Source organism: Mobula birostris, chromosome 1 (assembly GCF_030028105.1).
Source record: "Mobula birostris isolate sMobBir1 chromosome 1, sMobBir1.hap1, whole genome shotgun sequence".
NCBI lineage: Eukaryota > Metazoa > Chordata > Chondrichthyes > Myliobatiformes > Myliobatidae > Mobula > Mobula birostris.
This window is the reverse complement of record NC_092370.1, coordinates 82,061,812-82,083,587: the sequence shown is the minus strand read 5'-3', so window position 1 is coordinate 82,083,587 and position 21,776 is coordinate 82,061,812. Positions and strand designations below refer to the sequence as shown.

Below are 21,776 nucleotides of genomic sequence, written 5' to 3'. Positions count from 1 at the left end.
GAGAAGCATCCTTCCAACATCACCATTTTCCTTCTATCAGCAAGGCATTTTTGAATCCAATTAGCCAGCTTACCTTGAATACCATGTGCCGAAAACTTCTGTGGACATTCAAATGGATATTGTCAAGTTCATTACACAGGTCTACTTTCCCTACTTTTGCCAATCATTTTAATTACCACTCTGGCCCTTTGAACAAAAAAAGAGTGCTTTATCCGACAACTCTGATTTTTGTCTGAACCCTGAACTTTAGCAATTCCTGCCCGATGTCATTTTCAAAATTACTTATGTGAAGAGTTTTCCAAGAACATCAACCTGGTACCTTAAAAGCATACAATACAGAAGCAGAATTAAGCCATTTGGCCCATCGAGTCTGTTCCTCCATTTCATAATAGCTGATCCATTTTCCCTCTCAGCCCCAAGAATCTATCAACAGCTGCCTTAAATATACCCAAAGGCTTGGCCTCAACAATCACCTGTGGCAATGAATTCCACAGATTTGCCACTTTCGGTTTAAAGAAGTTCCTACTCATCTCCATTCTAAAAGGACACCCCTTTATTCTGAGGCTGTGTCCTCTGGTCTTCAACTCCCACACCATAGGAAAATTCTCTCCACATCCACTCTATCATGGCCTTTCAACATTCAATAGGTTTCAATAAGGTCACCCCTCATTCTTCTGAATTCAAGTGAATACAGGCCCAGAGCCATCAAACACTCCTCATGTGACAAATCTTTCAATCCCAGAATCATTTTTGTGAATCTCCTGTGAATCCTCTCCAATGTCAGTACATCCTTTCTAAGATCCGGGGCCCAAAACTCCTCACAATACTTCAAGTGAGGTCTCACAAATGCTTTATAAAGCCTCAAGAATACAACCTTGTTTTTATATTTCAGTCCTCTTGAAATGAATGCTAATATTGTATTTGCCTTCTGACTCAACCTGACAATTAACATTTAGAAAATCCTGCTCGAGGACTCCCAAGTCCTTTTGCGCCTCAGATTTTTTAAAAATTGTCTCTCCATTTAGAAAATAGTCTATGCTTTTATTTCTTCTTCCAAAGTGCATGACCATACACTTCCTCACACTGTATTCCATCTGCCTATTCTTTCTTCTAATCTGTCTGTCCTTTTGTAGCCTATTTCCTCAAAACCACCTGCCCCTCTACCTACCTTCGTATCATCCGCAAACATGGCCACAGAGCCATCAATTCCATCATCCAAATCATTGACATATAACGTAAGAAGAAGCTGCCCCAGCACAGACACCTGTGGAGCACCACTATTCACCAGCAGCCAATGAGAAAAGACTCCCTTTATTCCCACTCTTTGCCTCCTGCCAATCATCCAATGCTCAATTTAATACCTCTGGTATCCTACCCCTTCCCTTTCTTCCATGGCCTTCTGTCCTCTCCTATCAGATTCCCCCTTCTCCAGCCCTTTATCTCTTTCACCAATTGACTTCCCAGCTCACTACTTCACCATTCCCCCCTCCCAGTTTCACCCATCACCTACTACCTTGTATTTCTTCCTCCCCTCCTCCCCACCTTATTATTCTGACTTCTCATCTTTTTTCTCCAGTCCTGTTGATGGGTCTTGGCCCAGACTGTTGACTGTTTACTCTTTTCCATAGATGCTGCCTGACCTGCTGAGTTCCTCCAGCATTTTGTGTGTATTGTTTGAATTTCCAGCATCTGCAGATTTTCTCTTGTTTGTAATGCTCTATCCATGTTAGCAGTTTTTCTGTAGTAACATGAGCTCTTAACTTGTAAAGTGTGGCCTTCTGAAAATCCCACTACACAACATCAACCAATTTTCCTTTGTCTATCCTGCTTGCAAAGTTTTTATGCCCCGTGGGATTTAATTTTAATTAGAAATAAGGGATAATTGAAAATTCTATATTTCATTTGAGTTGCACAATGTTTTGGTCTCCTTCAACATGGGCATTGAACTACCTCTCCTTCTGACCCCCTACCATCCCTGATCAAACTCCCAGCTCAAACATGTAGCTTCAATCATTGTCCCCCAACTCCTGACAACATTTGCAATCCAACCCAAGAACAATTAAATTCCCAAACTAACAACCCCACTATCACTTTCTTCCACCTACTAAGCCTATATTACTGAATACAAAGGCATGTAAATCACTCAGCCAGCACCTATCATCACCATACAATCCTTTCACTAATGATAATCAATGTAGTACATCCCTGCCCTTGATCCCCAAAGAAAGTCTCAAACTGACTACCAGATCTTATCTCCATCTACCATCAGGAAGCAGAGCTTTATCCTGGCAATTGGATACCATTCCTAGCTCTCTCCCTGCCATAATTACAGGCTCTTTCCCACAACCCCTAAAATCTAGACACAATTGAAAAAGGCATGTGCAATTCCTTTCAAGAAAGTGCCTTAAGCAACAAGAACTTCACTCACAATTTTTCAGGGGTAGGCACATGAATAAAACATATATCAGACTCTAAACAAATGGACAAGTTTTTGGACAAACATGTCCCCCATAAAGAAGGCATGTGAATGAGTCAAATGCATGTTTTGCACTTAGCTTGATTCAGTCATTCAAATGAGGCCGACGGCAATCATTTTCTGAAGAGCTCTGGCAAGGCATCAACATGAAAGGAACCTAATCCAGAGAACCATTCAATGATTGGAGTTAGTTCAAATATTCTGTCGCTTTTATTTTAAAAAATGTAGGTCAAATTAAGCACGTTCCCGTGGTTTATGTGGGATTAAACACTGAGAACATAACAGTTGTTCGTAGAGAAACAAGTCAGCATTCAAAGTCAAGATGGCAAAGAAAGACTTTAAGGCTAATTAGGTTTAGTAAACAAACAATGAACAAGTGAAAATAGAACTAATACTTTAAAATAGGCTTAAAGAACTTCCTTCATGTCTTTTGAGCAAACCATTGAATGGACATTAAGTTACTTTTTGAAAGCTAATTCCTTGCTCATATGTAATTGCTGTGGCGATGGAGAAAACTCAACAGTTCATTTGCACCCAGCAAGATCCCCAAACAGCTTTGAAAACTACATAGTTGTGTCGTATTTGCAACATCCAGGCAGTATCTATGGAAAGAGAAACAGGAGTTCAGTTTAATGATCTACCATCAGGTTTGGGATAATGGTCCCTGCTTTTCCAGATCAATTATTAATGATTGTTTGAAGTCATTTCCAATGCACTAGTGTAAAGGTGAACAAAATAATTATTACTCCAAATCCAATATAGCACAAAATCACAATAAGATAAAGAACACAATAATAAAAAACACAACAAATATAAATATAAAAGACAGCTTATATACAAAAATTGATTGCATGTCCATAAAATGACACTAGGTACAGGAGTGTCTGTACATAAGGTGACTCTTACAGGAAGTGGTAAAGTAGTGCTGGTGGGGTGGGCTACTGGGAGAAACTGTTTTTCAGCCTTACTGTTTTGAGGAAGTAATTGTTTTTGAGTCTGCTTGTCCTGGCATGGATGCTATATTACCTCCTTTCTGATGGGAGTGGGCGAAACAGTCCACAAGCAGGGTGTGTGGGATCCTTCATGATGTTTCTGGCCTTTTCCAGCACTTTTCTGTACATATGTCCTTGATGTTGGGTAGGCTGGTGCCGGTGATGTATTAGGCAGTTATGAAAGTAAATAAAGCAACAGAATGTACAGAGGAATCTCAGCCTGCAGGTCCATGGCTCCCCGAAAGTGGCAATGCAAGGAGATAGGTTGGTAGAGAAGGTGCATTACGGAAAATTTGACTTCATCGCTCAGGCTGTTGAATATTAAGTCAGGAAGTCAAGTTGCGCTGTATAAAAGTTTGATTTGGCCACATTTAGAGTACTGCATGTAGTTCTGGTCATCCCATTATAGGAAGGATGCAGAGGCTTTGGAGAGGATGCAGAAAAGGATCGCCAGAATGCTGCCTAGATCAGAGAGAAGTAGCTGTCAGGAGAGATTGGACAAACCTGGATTGTTTTCCCTGTTGCATCAGAGTCTGAGGAGTGACCTGATCGAAGTTTATAAAATTATGAGAAGCATACACAGGATGGATAGTTAAGATTCCTTTCCTTGTGGTGGAAATGACAAAGGTTTAAGATGAGAGGGGCAAATGTAAAGGAAATTTACATAGGGAGTGATGAGTGCAGGAATGCGCTGCCAAGAGGGGTAGGGAAAGCACATTTGGAAACAACATTTAGCAAGGCTTCAGAAAGGCAAGTGTGCAGGCAGGGATAATAAGGAAATATACATGCAGTTGTGCAGTTTAAATTGGGATCTCGATTGGGATAGATATGTTGGGCTGAAGGGCCTATTCCTGTATTCTACTCTTCCAAAGTAAAATCAAATGGATCCTAGAAAACATAGCTTCTCATGGAAAGGAGTTAAGCTGGCCAACTAATCTTCTCTTTATAACTTGGCTTGGTGCCTTCCTGGAGGGTTCCAGACTGAACTACAAGCATCTTTGCTACAGCACTACAGCCGCCGGGAATCTATTCTTCAGTCAACAAGAATTCCTCACCAAACACTTTCAAAAATTAAACTAATTTGTTTCAACTGCTGTTGAGATATCTGTGTAGAAAGTGCTTTCCATATATTCCGACAATAATGATTACCCTTCAAAAAGCAATTCAGTGGCAGTTCAGTGACATCAAACAAATTCTAAACATTGTTTCAATTTTCATTTATCATTTATTTACTAAATATATTTATAACAGCAATTTTAAAACACATTCAATGGCCTAAACCATAACCAAGAAATATACATTTCAATACTATCACAGCAGCTGAGGAACATAAATTCAATTGAATTAATCTGAAATAAATAACTGTAAATAAGAAACACCTGGATTATTGTAGAAAATCTAATTAGGTTACGTGACAGTGATGGTAAGAATTGGAGGAGATGGGAGTTGAATGCGTGGCTGAGGAGTTGGTGCAGGGAGCAGGGTTTTAGATTTTTAGATCATTGGGATCTCTTCTGGGGAAGGTGGGACCTGTACAGATTGGATGGGTTGCACCTGAACTCGAGGGGGAGCAATATCCTTGCAGGTAGGTTTGCTAGCATGGTTCGGGAGGGTTTAAACTAATTTGCGAGGGGGATGGGACCCAGAGCGATAGAGCAGTGAAAGAAGTGCATGGAGCAAAGACAGATCTAACATACAGAGAGGCTTTGAAGAAAGAGAAGCAGAATAAACAGTGTAAAGACAGTAAGGTAGAAGAGCTGAAATGTGTGTACCTCAATGCAAGGAGCATTAGGAACAAAGGTGATGAACTGAGAGCTTGGATACATACATGGAATTATGATGTAGTGGCCATTACAGAGACTTGGCTGGCACCAGGGCAGGAATGGATTCTCAATATTCCTGGATTTCAGTGCTTTAAAAGGGATAGAGAGGGCGGAAAAAGGGGAAGAGGAGTGGTATCACTGGTCAGGGATACTATTACAGCTACAGAAAGGGTGGGTAATGTAGCAGGATCCTCTTTTGAGTCAATATGGGTGGAAGTCAGGAACAGGAAGGGAGCAGTTACTCTACTGGGGGTATTCTATAGGCCCCCTGGTAGCAGCAGAGATACAGAGGAGCAGATTGGGAGGCAGATTTTGGAAAGGTGCAAAAATAACAGGGTTGTTATCATGGGTGACTTTAACTTCCCTAATATTGATTGGCACCTGATTAGTTCCAAGGGTTTAGATGGGGCAGAGTTTGTTAAGTGTGTCCAGGATGGATTCCGGTCACAGTATGTGGACAGGCCAACCAGAGGGAATGCCATACTAGATCTAGTACTAGGTAATGAACCGGGTCAGGTCACAGATCTCTCAGTGGGTGAGCATCTGGGGGACAGTGACCACCGCTCCCTGGCCTTTAGCATTATCATGGAAAAGGATAGAATCAGAGAGGACAGGAAAGTTTTTAATTGGGGAAAGGCAAATTATGAGGCTATGAGGCTATAAGGCTAGAACTTGCGGGTGTGAATTGGGATGATGTTTTTGCAGGGAAATGTACTATGGACATGTGGTCGATGTTTAGAGATCTCTTGCGGGATGTAAGGGATAAATTTGTCCTGGTGAGGAAGATAAAGAATGGTAGGGTGAAGGAACCATGGGTGACAACTGAGGTGGAAAATCTAGTCAGGAGGAAGAAGGCGGCATACATGAGGTTTAGGAAACAAGGATCAGATGGGTCTATTGATGAATATAGGGAAGCAAGAAAGGAGCTTAAGAAGGGGCTGAGAAGAGCAAGTAGCGGGCATGAGAAGGCCTTGGCGAGTAGGGTAAAGGAAAACCTCAAGGCATTCTTCAATTACGTGAAGAAAAAAAGGATGACAGGAGTGAAGGTAGGACCGATTAGAGATAAAGGTGGGAAGATGTGCCTGGAGGCTGTGGAAGTGAGCGAGGTCCTCAATGAATACTTCTCTTCGGTATTCACCAATGAGAGGGAACTTGATGATGGTGAGGACAATATGAGTGAGGTTGATGTTTTGGAGCATGTTGATATTAAGGGAGAGGAGGTGTTGGAGTTGTTAAAATACATTAAGACAGATAAGTCCCCAGGACCTGACGGAATATTCCCCAGGCTGCTCCACGAGGCGAGAGAAGAGATTGCTGAGTCTCTGGCTAGGATCTTTATGTCCTCGTTGTCCACGGGAATGGTACTGGAGGATTGGAGGGAGGTGAATGTTGTCCCCTTGTTCAAAAAAGGTAGTAGGGATAGTTGGGGTAATTATAGACCAGTGAGCCTTACGTCTGTGGTGGGAAAGCTGTTGGAAAAGATTCTTAGAGATAGGATCTATAGACATTTAGAGAATCATGGTCTGATCAGGGACAGTCAGCATGGCTTTGTGAAGGGCAGATCGTGTCTAACAAGCCTGATAGAGTTCTTTAAGGAGGTGACCAGGAATATAGCTGAGGGTAGTGCAGTGGATGTGATCTATATGGATTTTAGTAAGGCATTTGATAAGGTTCCACACGGTAGGCTTATTCAGAAAGTTAGAAGGCATGGGATCCAGGGAAGTTTGGCCAGGTGGGTTCAGAATTGGCTTGCCTGCAGAAGGCATAGGGTGGTGGTGGAGGGAGTACATTCAGATTGGAGGATTGTGACTAGTGGCGTCCCACAAGGATCTGTTCTGGGACCTCTACTTTTCGTGATTTTTATTAACGATCTGGATGTGGGGGTAGAAGGGTGGGTTGGCAAGTTTGCAGACGACACAAAGGTTGGTGGTGTTGTAGATAGTGTAGAGGATTGTCAAAGATTGCAGAGAGACATCGATAGGATGCAGAAGTGGGCTGAGAAGTGGCAGATGGAGTTCAACCCGGAGAAGTGTGAGGTGGTACACTTTGGAAGGACAAACTCCAAGGCAGAGTACAAAGTAAATGGCAGGATACTTGGCAGTGTGGATGAGCAGAGGGATCTCGGGGTACATGTCCACAGATCCCTGAAAGTTGCCTCACAGGTGGATAGGGTAGTTAAGAAAGCTTATGGGGTGTTAGCTTTCATAAGTCGAGGGATAGAGTTTAAGAGCCGCGATGTAATGATGCAGCTCTATAAAACTCTGGTTAGGCCACACTTGGAGTACTATGTCCAGTTCTGGTCGCCTCACTATAGGAAGGATGTGGAAGCATTGGAAAGGGTACAGAGGAGATTTACCAGGATGCTGCCTGGTTTAGAAAGTATGCATTATGATCAGAGATTAAGGGAGCTAGGGCTTTACTCTTTGGAGAGAAGGAGGATGAGAGGAGACATGATAGAGGTGTACAAGATAATAAGAGGAATAGATAGAGTGGATAGCCAGCGCCTCTTCCCCAGGGCACCACTGCTCAATACAAGAGGACATGGCTTTAAAGTAAGGGGTGGGAAGTTCAAGGGGGATATTATAGGAAGGTTTTTTACTCAGAGAGTGGTTGGTGTGTGGAATGCACTGCCTGAGTCAGTGGTGGAGGCAGATACACTAGTGAAGTTTAAGAGACTACTAGACAGGTATATGGAGGAAATTAAGGTGGGAGCTTATATGGGAGGCAGGGGTTGAGGGTCGGCACAACATTGTGGGCCGAAGGGCCTGTACTGTGCTGTACTATTCTATGTTCTATGTTTATTTTCTAATCCAGATTTACTGATAAACCACTTCAGATTCACTGGAAATCCAAGATGGGCAATAAATTTCAGTCTTGCCAGTGACATCCTCATTGTACAATTTTATAATGTGTCATACTACAGCAAAGAGCACCGGACAGACATATCCCAAACACAATGGGCATATCCCTCCCTATCATCGGTAATATTTATCGGAGTAACTGCCTCAAGGAAGCAACGTCCATCATCAGAGTTCTCTACCATCAGGGCCATGTCATCTTCTCACAGCAACCACCAAGCCAGAGGTACAAAACCATAAAGTTTCACACCACCACATAAGAACCACAACCTTCATCCAACCATTTGTTCCTTGAACCAACCAGTACAACCGTAATCACCATAGTTTAGCACTTCTATGACTACTTTGATTACTTTGCACTAAAATGAACTTCTTTGTTTTATTTGTGTTTTTTCTTGCAAAAATTGTAAAACATGGTTTTTGTTTGCTGCCAATTTTGATGCCGTGTCTGCGATACTGCTTCAAAATTCTGTCATTTCCAATGTGCTTACATGTACTGTACTTGTGCATACAATAAGTTAATGAACTCATCAAGAAAAAACCCAAGCAGAACAAAAGTCAGAACACTTCAAAATATCTGATATGGCAAGGGGAATCAACATAGTAAATAAAGAAAAGGGAAAATGGAAATGGAACCTCCACAGAAAATAGTGGCAGAACCAGAATCCAGTTAGTCAATTCCATGGAAGTTAGAAATACAACTTCACCTCCAATTCTGCTGTCATATTTCAATTTGTTTATGTTTGCTCCATCAGTCAATATCAAATGAGGAAAGATGATAAATCCAAATTTGAGAATAGAAGCCCATCACACTGAAATTCAAATAATTATTCACTTTGGATACTCTCAGCAAGCCCAGCAGCATCAGTAAAGAGCAAAACAAAATGCATATTTCAGACTGATTACCTTTTATAAGCAACACACATAAAAATTGCTGGTGAACGCAACAGGCCAGGCAGCATCTATAGGAAGAGGTACAGTCGATGTTTCAGGCTGAGACCCTTCGTCAGGACTAACTGAAAGAAGAGATTTGAGAGGGGGAGGGGGAGATCCGAAATGTAGGAGAAGACAGGAGGATGGAGCCAAGAGCTGGACAGGTGATTGGCAAAAGGGATATGAGAGGATCATGGGATGGGAGGCCTAGGGAGAATGAAAGGGGGAGGGGGGAAGCCCAGAGGATGGGCAAGGAGTATAGTGAGAGGAGCAGAGGGAGAAAAAGGAGAGAGAGAAAGAAAAAATAATAATAAATAAATAACAGATGGGGTACGAAGGGGAGGTGGGGCATTAACGGAAGTTAGAGAAGTCAGTGTTCATGCCATCAGGTTGGAGGCTACCCAGACGGAATATAAGGTGTTGTTCATCCAACCTGCGTGTCCTTTTATAAGTGGAAGTTCTAATGAGATATCATCTAACTGAAACATTAACCCCATTTCTCTCTATGATACATAACCTACTAAGTAGCTCCAATGTTTTTATTTGTATTATTGAATTAAATTTAATTGAATTGACTTTATTATTTACATTCTTCATATACATGAGTAAAAAATCTTTACATTACGTCTCCATCTAAATGTGCAATGTGCAATTTATAGTAATTTACAATAAATAGTGTGTACAACATGATAGTCAATATAACATAAAAATACAATTTAATCAGTATGAATTAATCAATCTGATGGCCTGGCAGAAGAAACTGTCCCGGAGCCTATTGGTCCTGGCTTTTATGCTGTGGTACCGTTTCCCAGATGATAGCAGCTGGAACAGTTTGTGGTTGGGGTGACTCGGGTCCCCTTCAGGCCTTTTATACACACCTGTCTTTGTAAATGTCTTGAATAGTGGGAAGTTCACACCTACAAATGCGCAGGGCTGTCTGCATCACTCTCTGCAGAGTCCTGCAGTTGAGGGAATTACAGTTCCCATACCAGGCAGTGATGCAGCCAGTCAGGATGCAGCCAGTCAGCCAGTTCTTAATTGTGCCCCTGTAGAAAGTTCTTAGGATATGGAGGCCCACACCAAACTTCCTCAACCATCTGAGGTGAAAGAGGTGCTCTTGTGCCTTTCTCACCACACAGCCAATATGCACAACCATGTGAGATTCTCTGTGATGTTTATGCCAAGGAACTTAAAGCTGTTCACCCTCTCAACCCCAGATCCATTGATGTCAATAGGGGCTAGCCTGTCTCCATTCCTCCTGTAGTCCACAACCAGCTCCTTTGTTTTTGTGACATTGAGGGAGAGGTTGTTTTCTTGACACCACTGTGTCAGGGTGATGACTTCTTCTTTGTAGGCTGCCTCATTATTATTTGAGATTAGGCGAGTATAGTGTCCTTAGGAAACTTAATTAGCAGTTTGGAGCTATGGGTGGCGACACAGTCATGGGTATACAGAGAGTAAAGGAGGAGGCTTAGTATGCAGCCCTGAGGGGCACCTGTGTTGAGGGTCAGAGGGGCAGAGGTGAGGGAGCCCACTTTTACCATCTGCCGGCGCTCTGACGGGAAGTCTAGGATCCAGCTAAACAGGGCAGGGTGAAGGCCAAGGTCTCTGAACTTCTGGTTGAGCCTGTTGGGAATTATGGTGTTGAATGCTGAATTGTAGTCCAACAACAGCATTCTCACATTAGCATCCCTCTTCTCCAGTTGTGTAAGACCTGTGTGTAGAGCTGTGGCTATTGCGTCATCTGTCGATCGGTTGTGTCGGTAGGCAAGTTGTAGGGGGTTCAATGTGGGTGGTAGCATGCTGCAGACGTAGTCCGTGACCAACCTCTCAAAGCATTTGCTTATTATTGAGGTGAGTGCAACAGGATGCCAGTCGTTCAGACATGTTACCTTGGTCTTTTTAGGTACAAGAACAATGGTGGATGTTTTGAAGCATATTAATTCATATTTCTAATATCTGCAGTACTGTAGTATTAGGTTACCTTGGACAGATTTGTGCAAACTGCACCCAGGGTAAAATCAGAGGGATTAAACCTGCAATGTGTGTATTTTACCTAATGCCTGAAACAAAAAGGCTTTGATTAGTACAAAGAAACAGGTACTGTTTTTCAACTTATCACCTTAGATTTATACATTCCTACTGTTTCAGAATGTATTTTGTTCCTAATTTTCTTTTTCTCAGCTCTCTTTCCTGATTGTACATGATCTTTTTCCATCTTGACCTTCTAATGACTTCTTCATATCCTAAACCTCAAATGGTGATCATATGCATATCATAGAGGGCTTCTGCAGTCATTTATATTGTCAATCAACATAGTTGTCTGCTCGCCAAAAGTGGAACTGGGCATTATTTCCTTTGCATAACCTCTTTAAAGCTCTTCATTATAGAAATACTGTTTGTATTTAAATTTGAAAAATTTCTCTGTCTGGAAGAGAATATTATGCATTATTTTAAAACAAACATCAAGCTAACCAGCACAGTAAGTATTTGCCTTATCGCTGTACCAATTCCAGTACAACATTCTTAATGCTATTTGTAATGCAGATATTTGTCATGTTTTCAGCTTTAAAACATTCTAAAGTAAATATTTCTTTGATCATTGCAATTTTCCTCCAAAAATAAACATCAATGCTTTCCCAATCTTACCGACAGTCCACCCTCCCAAACCTCCATGCACAAAGTGACAACAAAAGTTTTCAATTTATTCAAACACAATACAGATGCGAAACATTGATTCCACTACTACTAAGCAATATTATCAACAATGTGTTTTTTTAAGGCATGAGTCTGGCTTTTTAAGGCCCTTTGGCAAAACAAGATTTTTTAAATGACTAACCTACACCTCTTTAGGAAGGGGGGGTCAAAACAGAAAAACTCTGAAAACCCACACAGCTACAGAAAGAAAATGCCAACTTGGCACAGCAAGTTGAATGAACCCAAATGAACTGAGGCCGCTGTACCAGTATTGATGTTCTACTGTGGGTTGAACTTAAACTCTGTTCAATGCATGTGGACAAATAAGCATCTTCCATACAGGTGGAACTTATACAATCAGTTGCATTGCATTGGTCTCACTAGGAGTGGCCTGGTCGTTCCATTCAAGTATTTTGAAACCTGTTTCAACATACATTTTTGATCTATTAAAGAACCAACAAAAAAAACAAACCAAGTTTTCTTTCTCATATCCTTAAAATGACTGGAGAAGAAAACTTGAATTACTTGTATTCTGTGCTACAATAGCATTGAACCTAGATTCTTCCTTTATTCTAATACAAACTGTAAAGGCTGAGAGTCACAGAGCATGGAAACAGGCCCTTCGGCCGCACTCATCCATGCCGACTGTATTGCCTAACAAGCTAGTTCCATTTGCCAGCACATGGCCCATAGCCCTCTAAACCTCTCCAATCCATATCCTTATCTGGATGGCTTTTGGATATTACTAATGTGCCTGCCTCAATCATTGTTCCTGATGTCTCACCCTTTGCACGAAGAAACTGCCCCTTATCTCCCTTTCAAATTGCAGGGTGAATTTTATCATATTATAATCACTGACTCCCCTAAGGGTTCCTTTACCTTAAGCTCTCTAATCAATTCTGGTTCATTGCACACCACCCAATCCAGAATAGCTTATCTCCTCATGGGCTCAACTACAAACTGCCCTAAAAAGCTGTCTTGTAGCCATTCTACAAATTTTCCCTTTGAGATCCAGCACCATCCTAATTTTCCCAATCTACCTACATATTGAAATCCGCCATGTATAACATCTATTTGACATGCATTCCTATCTATTAAATATACTCAAAAAGGGACACTGGCATTTATACAACACTTTGAATATCCATTCTTGAATATACCAAAATGCTTCAGAGTCAACAAAGTAGTTTTGTAATCTTGTGACTGTTATAATGTAGGAAAAGCAACAGCCAATTTGCACACAACAAGTTCTCATTATGAGCAATAAACTAACCATTAGATAATCTTTCAGAAATATTAACTTACCTATTAATATTGGCCAGAAGACCAGAAATAACTTCTTAAGCTTGAAAGAAATCAGTCTTAAGTGTTTTTGCATGCACTTTTCTTAATTATTAATTAATAAAGCAAACAACAAAGTCAATGAGCACCCTTAAAGTGTAAGAAGCAGAGGAAAATACATCTTTAACTTATTTAGTCGTTTAATTTACTTCACCAGAAACTTATAGGGTACTTATTTTTTTGGCAAGGAGCTCCAAATGTATTATGTGCCAATGGATTTCTGTTATTTGGTAACTAAGAAGTTCGAATGCAGCATTACTCTCCCATCTGGCGAGTTGATCAGCAAATGAAACATTTATGACCAACAGAAACAAAAGGAACAAGAGGAAATTGCAAGTGTATGAATCACTGTGGATTCCATGGGCCAGATAGCCATGATTCACAAACCGCACATGATTTGTGGGCCACAGTTAGGGTACATCAGTTCGAGGTAAATGAAAATGTGGATATGAGCATGCAATTAAAGACGTGGCAGTTAAGGTGAGGCACAGATTGGGGAGGGGACAAACGGCAGAGCAAAGAAATTAGAGTACGACATCTTACAAAGAAGCTAAACTGCTCATGACAAGGTTTAGGAACATAAACAAAAGAAAAACATTTGAGAAGTCAAGGGACAAAGGCAATGACTAGGGTTTTGGCAGCGGCAAAGCAGAAAAAAGAGTCACACAATATTCTGGAGATAAAACAAGACAGACTTGGTATCTGGCCAGTTGTGGGACAAAGTGGTCACATATAGGCCAAATAGAACGTCAAGGCTAAGTGAGCAGCTAAGGCAATTCACAGCAAAATCTGAATCTTGATTGTCTGTGGTGAACTGAGTGTACCTGATTCAGTCAGGGTGGTACTGTATACACAACTAAATAGCAAATCAACAGCATTTGTTAGGCAATGATATTGATGTCTATGTATAGGGGCAAATGAATGGAGTAAAAATGAAAGTTAACTGAAATATGAGTGAATGGTAAAGCAGCTTCAAGAGGCTAAGCAATCAACTTCTAAGACTACATGCCTTCTTATATTTTGATGCTGGCATTAAAAAAGAAGTGAATGTTCTTTATTACATTTATTCCATTCTTGCTGAGTAACTCATGGAAGGATGACAAATTGACAGTATAATGTGCAGCTTCTTGCGGAGAAAAGTACATGAATCCCACTCTATCTTACTTTAATGATAAAATTCAAGCAAAGGGCATTAATAATAATTATCCTTTATCAAATTAATTTCATGCTGGCACTTACTCGAGATCTCATCTTTTCCTGATTTCCCTAGAAAGCACAAGATTCAAGTTCAACAGCATATCCGGCCATAATTAAGGCTAATGCTACAAATGGAATTAGTTATCAGTACTACGAACATAGAAAAACCAAGATTTTCAGAACTGAAGTAACAAAATATTGACTTTGTTCATAAGATGTGCAAGAATACTATCAGCTGATTGTTGTTCTTACATGGCCAAATAAGATTTGGTGAACATTGACTTTTATAAGCTTCTTTATCTGACAATGTTCCTATCTTGTGAAGAGACTTCTTTTTCATTAACAAATATCTGATACTTCATCAGAGAAGCAGCTACAACTTAACAGCAGTTTATGCAAGAGTGGATGCACGTGTATAATCAGTGGTTGGTCACTGGACAGAGCAGTGATTCAGGCCAAATTAAACCTTCCTGAACATCACCAGGGTTGTACGTTCATTGGAGGCACTGCAGTCATTCAATAAGTCAGCTGACTACTTGTGTGAACAACTGAGAAAAAGCAATTAATGCTATCCTTGCAAACAACATCCATGCCGTGAGGAAATAAAAATAATTTGAAATACAAAATTAAGATGCCATTTACACTCCACACTTAACATTTTTAATAAATGAATTCATAAAGCAAAATCCAACAAAACTCATGGGCAGGTTCACTGTACCAAAAAAAAACTGCTGGAGGTATTCAGCGGGTCAGGCAGCATCTATGCAGGGAAATAGATAGTCGATGTTTCGGGACAACATCCTTCAACTTTGGACCTTTGTCAGACCACCAATAAGAATGCCTACTGTGCTATTCCATGCCCTCACTTCAGGAAGTCTGATCACCTGGCTGTACTTCTACTCCGTGAGTATAGGCAGAGACTGAAGCACCAGGAGTGAGGACCAAGAAAGTATGGACAAGGGAAGCACAGGAGCACTTACAGGACTGCTTTGAATCAGTGGTCTGGACGGTATTCAGGGATTCATCTTCAAATCTGGATGAATATGCTGCAGTTATTATCGACTTCATTAAAACCTGCGTGGATGAGTGTGTGCCCACAAAGGCTTACTGTACATTCCCAAACCAAATGCCGTGGGTGAACCAGGAGGTATGTCATTTGCTGAAGGCTAGATCTGTGGCATTCAAAGCTGGTGACCAAGGTCTGTACCAGAAATCCAGGTATGACTTGCGGAGGACTATTTCAAGGCTGAATAGAAAATTTCAAATGAGGTTGGAGGGAACAACAGAGGTACAACAACTCTGGCAGGGTTTGCAAGACATTACTTCCTAAAAACAAAACCCAATAGCATGAATGGCAGCAATGCTTCACTACCAGATAAACTCAGAATGCCTTCTATGCCCACTTTGAAAGGTAGAATATTACTACAGCTGTGAAGATCCCTGCTGCACACTGTGACCCTGTGATCTCTGTCTCAGAGGCCGATGTCAGGGTGCCTTTAAAGAGGGTGAACCCTCACAAGGCGGAAGCCCCTGACAGTGTATGTGGTAAGGCTCTGAAAACTTGTGCCAACCAACGGGCAGGAATATTCAAGAACATATTCAACCTTTCACTGCTACGGGTGGAAGTTCCCACTTATTTCAAAAGGACAACAATTATACCAATGCCTAAGAATAATAATGTGAGCTGCTTTAATGACTCACATCTACAGTGATGAAATGCTTTGAGAGGTTGGGCATGACTAGACTGAGCTCCTGCCTCAGCAAGGACCTGAACCCACTGCAATTTGCCTATTGCCACAATAGGTCAATAGCAGACACAATCTAAATGGCTCTTCACACAGCCTTAGATCACCTGGACAATACATACACCTATGTCAGGATGCTGTTCATTGGCTATAGCTCAGCATTTAGCACCATCATTCCCACAATCCTGATTGAGAAGTTGCAGAACCTGGGCCTCTGTATCTCCCTCTGCAATTGGATCCTCAACTTCCTAGCCAGAAGACCAAAATCTATGTGGATTGATGATAGTATCTCCTCCTCGCTGACAATCAACACTCAGGAGTGTGTGCGTAGTCCACTGCTCTTTTCTCTCTATACCCATGACTGTGTGGCTAGGCATAGCTCAAGTACCATCTATACATTTGCTGATGATACAACCATTGTTGGTAGAATCTCAGAAGGAGACGAGAGGGCGTACAGGAGTGAGATATACCAATTAGTGGAGTGGTGTTGCAGCAACAACCTTACACTCAGTGCCAGAAGGACAAAAGAATGGATTGTGGACTTCAGGAAGGGTAAGATGAAGGAACACATACCAATCCTTATAGAGGGATCAGAAGTGGAGAGAGTGAACAGTTTCAAGTTCCTAGGTGTCAAGATCTCTGAGGACCTAACCTCGTCCCAACATATCGATGCAGCTATAAAGAAGGCGAGGCAGTGACTATACTTCATTAAGAGTTTGAAGAGATTTGGTATGTCAACAAAAACACTCCAAAATTTCTATAGATGTACCGTGGAGAGCATTCTGATAGGCTGCATCACTGTCTGGTGTGGGGAGGGGTGGGGGGGGGGCTACTGCACAGGACCGAAAGAAGCAGCAGAGGGTCATAAATTTAGTCGGCTCCATCTTGGGTTGTAGCTTACAAGGTACTCAGGATATCTTCAAGGAACAGTGACTCAGAAAAGCAGCATCCATTATTGAGGACCCCCAGCACCCAGGACATGCTCTTTTCTCATTGTTACCATCAGGTAGAAAGTACTGAAGGCACACACTCAGCAATTCAGGAACAGCTAGTTCCCCTCTGCCAGCCGATTTCTAAATGGACTTTGAACCCGTGAACAGTACTTCACTTTTTAAATATATATTATTTCTGTTTTTGCACGATTTTTAATCTATTCAATATACACATACTGTAATTGATTTACTTATTCATTTATTTGTTATTTTTTCTCTTCTATGTTATGTATTGCATTGAACTGCTACTGGTAAGTTAACAAATTTCACTACACATGCCAGTGATAATAAACCTGATTCTGATTATGATTCTGATCTTTGTCGAAACTCTGTGTTCAGCCGAATTCACAATCAAATCTACTCACCACTTGCCCTCCATTTTGTGCTAGGGAAGCAAAGCAGTTTCTACTTTGACACAAATTAACTGGAGATCAATGGCTTAACTACAAAAACAATCACACCAAAACACAACGTAAAAATAAAGAAAATGAAACACAGAATAATACTTAACTATTCAAAAAAAAAAAGAGCAATTCCACTACTGCAAAATTCTCAAGTAAAGTGACAAAGCTGGAGGTCATAAAGGGTTTAGCGTGCAGGTGACTGTGTAAGAAATTAGTTTAGATCATTCATATTTTCAAGATGATGTGAACTGAGACCGGGGAGAAAGATTCAAGCTCCTGGGTAAGAATGTCACTAATAGACGCCCTGTCCAACCAAGTAGGTGCCATGACTATGAAAGCCCACCAGCACCTTTACTTACTAAAGAGGCTGAACAAATTTTGGGTATCCCATTTGACTGTCACCAATATTTATCAATGCACCATAGAAAGCAACCTATCTGGATACATCACCACTTGGTACACTGGTTGCCCAGGACTGCAAAAACTTCAGAGCTAGGGACACAGCTCAGCACATCATGGAAACCAGCCTCCTCTCCATGTACTCTAGCTACATTTCTAGCTGCCTCACTAAAGCAGCCAAAAATTCCATCGACCCAAGACATTCTCTCTTCTCATCCCTCCCAATGGGTTGAAGATGCAAAAGCCTGAAATCATATCCCACCAAGCTCAAGGACAGCTTCTATCCTGCTGTCATGAGACTACTGAACAGTTTGCTAATACAATAAGTTGAACCTTGACCTCACAATCTATCTCATTATGGCCTTGCATCTTTTTGTCTGCTGCATTGCACTTTCTCTATAACTGTAACAGCTTATTCTGCATTTTCCCTCAATGCACTATTGTAATAAAATGATCTACATGATGGCATTCTAAACTAAAATTTTCACTGTACCTTGGTACATGTGACAATAATAAACTAATTTACCTATTGTAGTTCTGTGAAAAGTACTCTAAGATTTTTTAGGCACATCTAACGTGGGCCAATCAAGAATGCAAAGGTGTGCGAGAAAGTAATGAATATTGAACTTCAAAAACATGGTGATCTAAAATGTATGACTCCATCTACCACAGAACAGCTATGTTCATGCTGGGCTGGAATGGATAGCATCAGGAGAGTAAAATAGGGCTGATTGAGTGAGTGTTCTTGGAATATTAAGACATGACTGGAGTATAATGAAAGAGACCCATTAATGCAGATAGAGACAATAGTGTTGTCCAGAAACACCAAGCTCTTAAGACTGTTGCAAAAAGATATTACAGTTGAAAACACTGGAGAAGTCAGAGTAGGAAATTGATACACAGTACATTAAGGAATGAAGAATTTTGTACAAATGGAGATCAGGAAAGAAAGGGACATGATAAAAAGGTACTGATGAGAAGAAGACTGCAGAAAAACAGCCAAAATGCTGCACTATCAAAATACTGTGATCCTCTTATTGAAAAATGCTTGTGAACAGGTTCTTTCTTCAGTTGCCCTCAATACACTTTAATTTGAGAGGTCAGAGTAATCATGTAATTCCCTTTCATAAATTTTGCCATGAAAATAGAAGCAGCCAACTGAAACAAAATCCTCTAAAGTGCAATAACTAATTTTAAAACCTTTCCCTGTTACTCCTATTGCAAATTTTCAAACCCCTGTGTGCAATTCATCACATGACCTAAATATCTAATATACTGAGTTTAACAAAACAAGTGATGTAAGGCTACAGAAGACCAATCTGAAAGCGATGTGCAATTTGTTTCTTATGCACCCGGATCCAACAAACCTCAGCAGACAATGTGCCAAATGCTAGCAGCATGAAACTAAGCTGCTGACCTTAGGCTTTAGAAATTTGTGTGAAAGCTCTTGGCAGCTGCTACAACCCATAACCAACGTAAAATTGGATGTTTCTATGAAGAAACACATGATTATCATTAAAAGATTTATTACAAATGTCAGATTGATATTAACTGAAGTCTTTTAAGCTTTATCGTGGCCAAGCATAATCATTTATCTTTATTTATCCAAATGGTGAACATGCTCAAAGCTTGAAGTGTAAACTGGCAATGTTCTACAGTGCAACATTTGAAATACACTAACCATTTTGATTCTACAAGCAAAATTACAATGAAATCACAAGCAGCTGAATAATCTAATGTGCTCTGTCCAAGAGATAGTGCTCAAAGGTGCTCAAACCCAGTAAACAAGGTCACTCTATATTAGCAGCATATTTAGTGATCTTATATCCCAGTGGAGCCCCAGTCAATGGCAAACAGAGGTATCCAGACCTAAACTGAATATTGAATCTAATAGCTCTGGTTTGCAAGCATCTACCTGTGCACTTATAGCACAACAAGGAATTATAAATTTACTTCATTGTTACCAGGACGGTAATGGACTTACATTACCACAATTATTTCATCTCACTCAGCCTTAGCTTTGATATATGATATAAAATTCTATATTAATAGGTTCATCTCTTATATGTTTACTTCACTGCACAAGATCTGACAGATGTCAACACTTGCATATACATGACCAAACTATCATAATTTGGATGGGTTCAAATACCATAAACTCTTGTACAAATAATCTTTCCTCTGGTGCTTTGTTTGCTATGCTTTCTTCTGCTAACCCTTTCAAAAATTTTGATTTAAAGTTTTGAACTCATTCCTGTATTTACTGCTGTAGTTATTATTACCTACGCTGTGACCTTGATGCAACCAAGGAATTTCATTGTATCCAAGTGTATATGACAATAAACAAACCCAAACTCTGACTATAGAATATAGTGAATAATTATCTAATTTTAAAACAAATAATGCAAGTATACGGTATCTCACAGTATGTCAGACAATTTCCTCCACATTCAATCTTAATTATAAATGATGCTACAACTTACAAAGACAAAGAGCTCACAGTGGGGTATCTCAGAATCAGAATCGGGTTTAGTATCATTGGCATATATTGTGAAATTTGTAATTGTGCAGCAACAGTACGTTGCAATACAAATAATCAAAACAAATGACAATATACATATAAATAAATTAAATAAGCAGTGCAAAAAGAGAACAAGAAAAATAGTTTGGTCGTATTCATGGGTTCATTGTCCATTCAACAGTCTGATAACAGAAGGGAAGAAGCTGTTCCTGAAACATTGACTATGTGTCTTCAGGCTCCTGTAGCTCCTTCTTGATGGTCTCAATGAGTGGAGAGTAAGTCCTTGATGATAGGATCCTTAATAATGGATGCTACCTTGCATTGCCTTTTGAAGGTGTCCTCAATGCTTGGGAAGACAGTGCCCATAACGGAGCTGGCTGAGTTTACAACTTCATACAAATTTTTCCAAGCCTGTGCAGTGGCCCCTCCATACCAGACAGTGCTGCAACTGGATAGAGTGCTCTCCACAGTGCATCTGCAGGAATTTACAGGAGCCTTTGATGAACCACCAAGTTTCCTCAAACTCCTTATGAAATATAGCCGCTGTTGTACCTTCTTTGCAACTACATCGATATGTTAGTCCCAAGAAAGATCTTTGGACATCCAGGAACTTAAAACTGCTCACCCCTTCCACTCAACTAGTTTGAGTTCTCTCAAATTACCCTTCGTGAAATCCATAATCAATTCCTTTGTCTTACTGACATTGAGTTCAAGGTTGTTGTTGTGACACCACTAAACCAGCTCACTCCTAAACTATCTCACTCCTACACATCTCCTCGTCACCTCGTCAGCCAACAGTACTTAGGTCATAAGCAAACTTACAGATGGCGTTTGTGCTGTGCCTAGCCACAGAGATACATGTGTGGCGAGATTAGAGTAGCGGACTAAGCACACAACCAACTGGCTATTGACAGTCTGCGAGGAGGAGATGTTACTTCCAATCAGCACTGATTACAGTTACCCCATGAGGAACTCAAGGATCCAGTTGCAGAGGGAGGTACCGAGGCCCAGATTCGGGAGCTTTTTGATTACAACTGAGGAAATGATTGTGTTAAACATTGAGCAGTAGTCAATAAACAGCAGCCTGAGGTAGGTATTGCTATTGTTCAGATGATCTAAGGCCAAGTAGAGAGAGCTAATGAGATACATTTGCTTTAGACTTATTGTGGGACAGACAAATTGCAATGGGTCCAGGTCCTCGCTGATCCTGGCCATGACAAACCTCTCAAAGCACTTCATCACAGTAGATGTGAGGGCAACTGGGCAATAGTCATTGAGGCACCTTACCCTGCTCTTCCTGAGCACTGGTGTGATTGTCACCCTTTTGAAGCAGGTGAAAATACCTGACTGCAGCAATGAGAGATTGAAGACATCTTTGAACAATCCTCCCAGTTGGTT

General features: G+C 40.7%; 1 protein-coding gene across 11 annotated transcripts in view; it reads right to left on the bottom strand.

The window, feature by feature from the left end:
* Positions 1 to 21,776, bottom strand: part of LOC140197714 (intermembrane lipid transfer protein VPS13B-like) — a 1,066,299-nt gene that overhangs the window by 494,124 nt on the left and 550,399 nt on the right. The window contains exon 22 of one of the 11 annotated variants that reach the window (XM_072258171.1): positions 2,741 to 3,078. The exons of the other annotated variants lie outside the window; for them this stretch is intronic. Within the exon in view, the coding sequence (XP_072114272.1) occupies positions 2,993 to 3,078 (86 nt within the window). The 3' untranslated portion in view covers positions 2,741 to 2,992. Of the gene's footprint in view, positions 1 to 2,740; positions 3,079 to 21,776 lie in introns of those variants that run through there. 11 annotated transcript variants of the gene reach the window in all.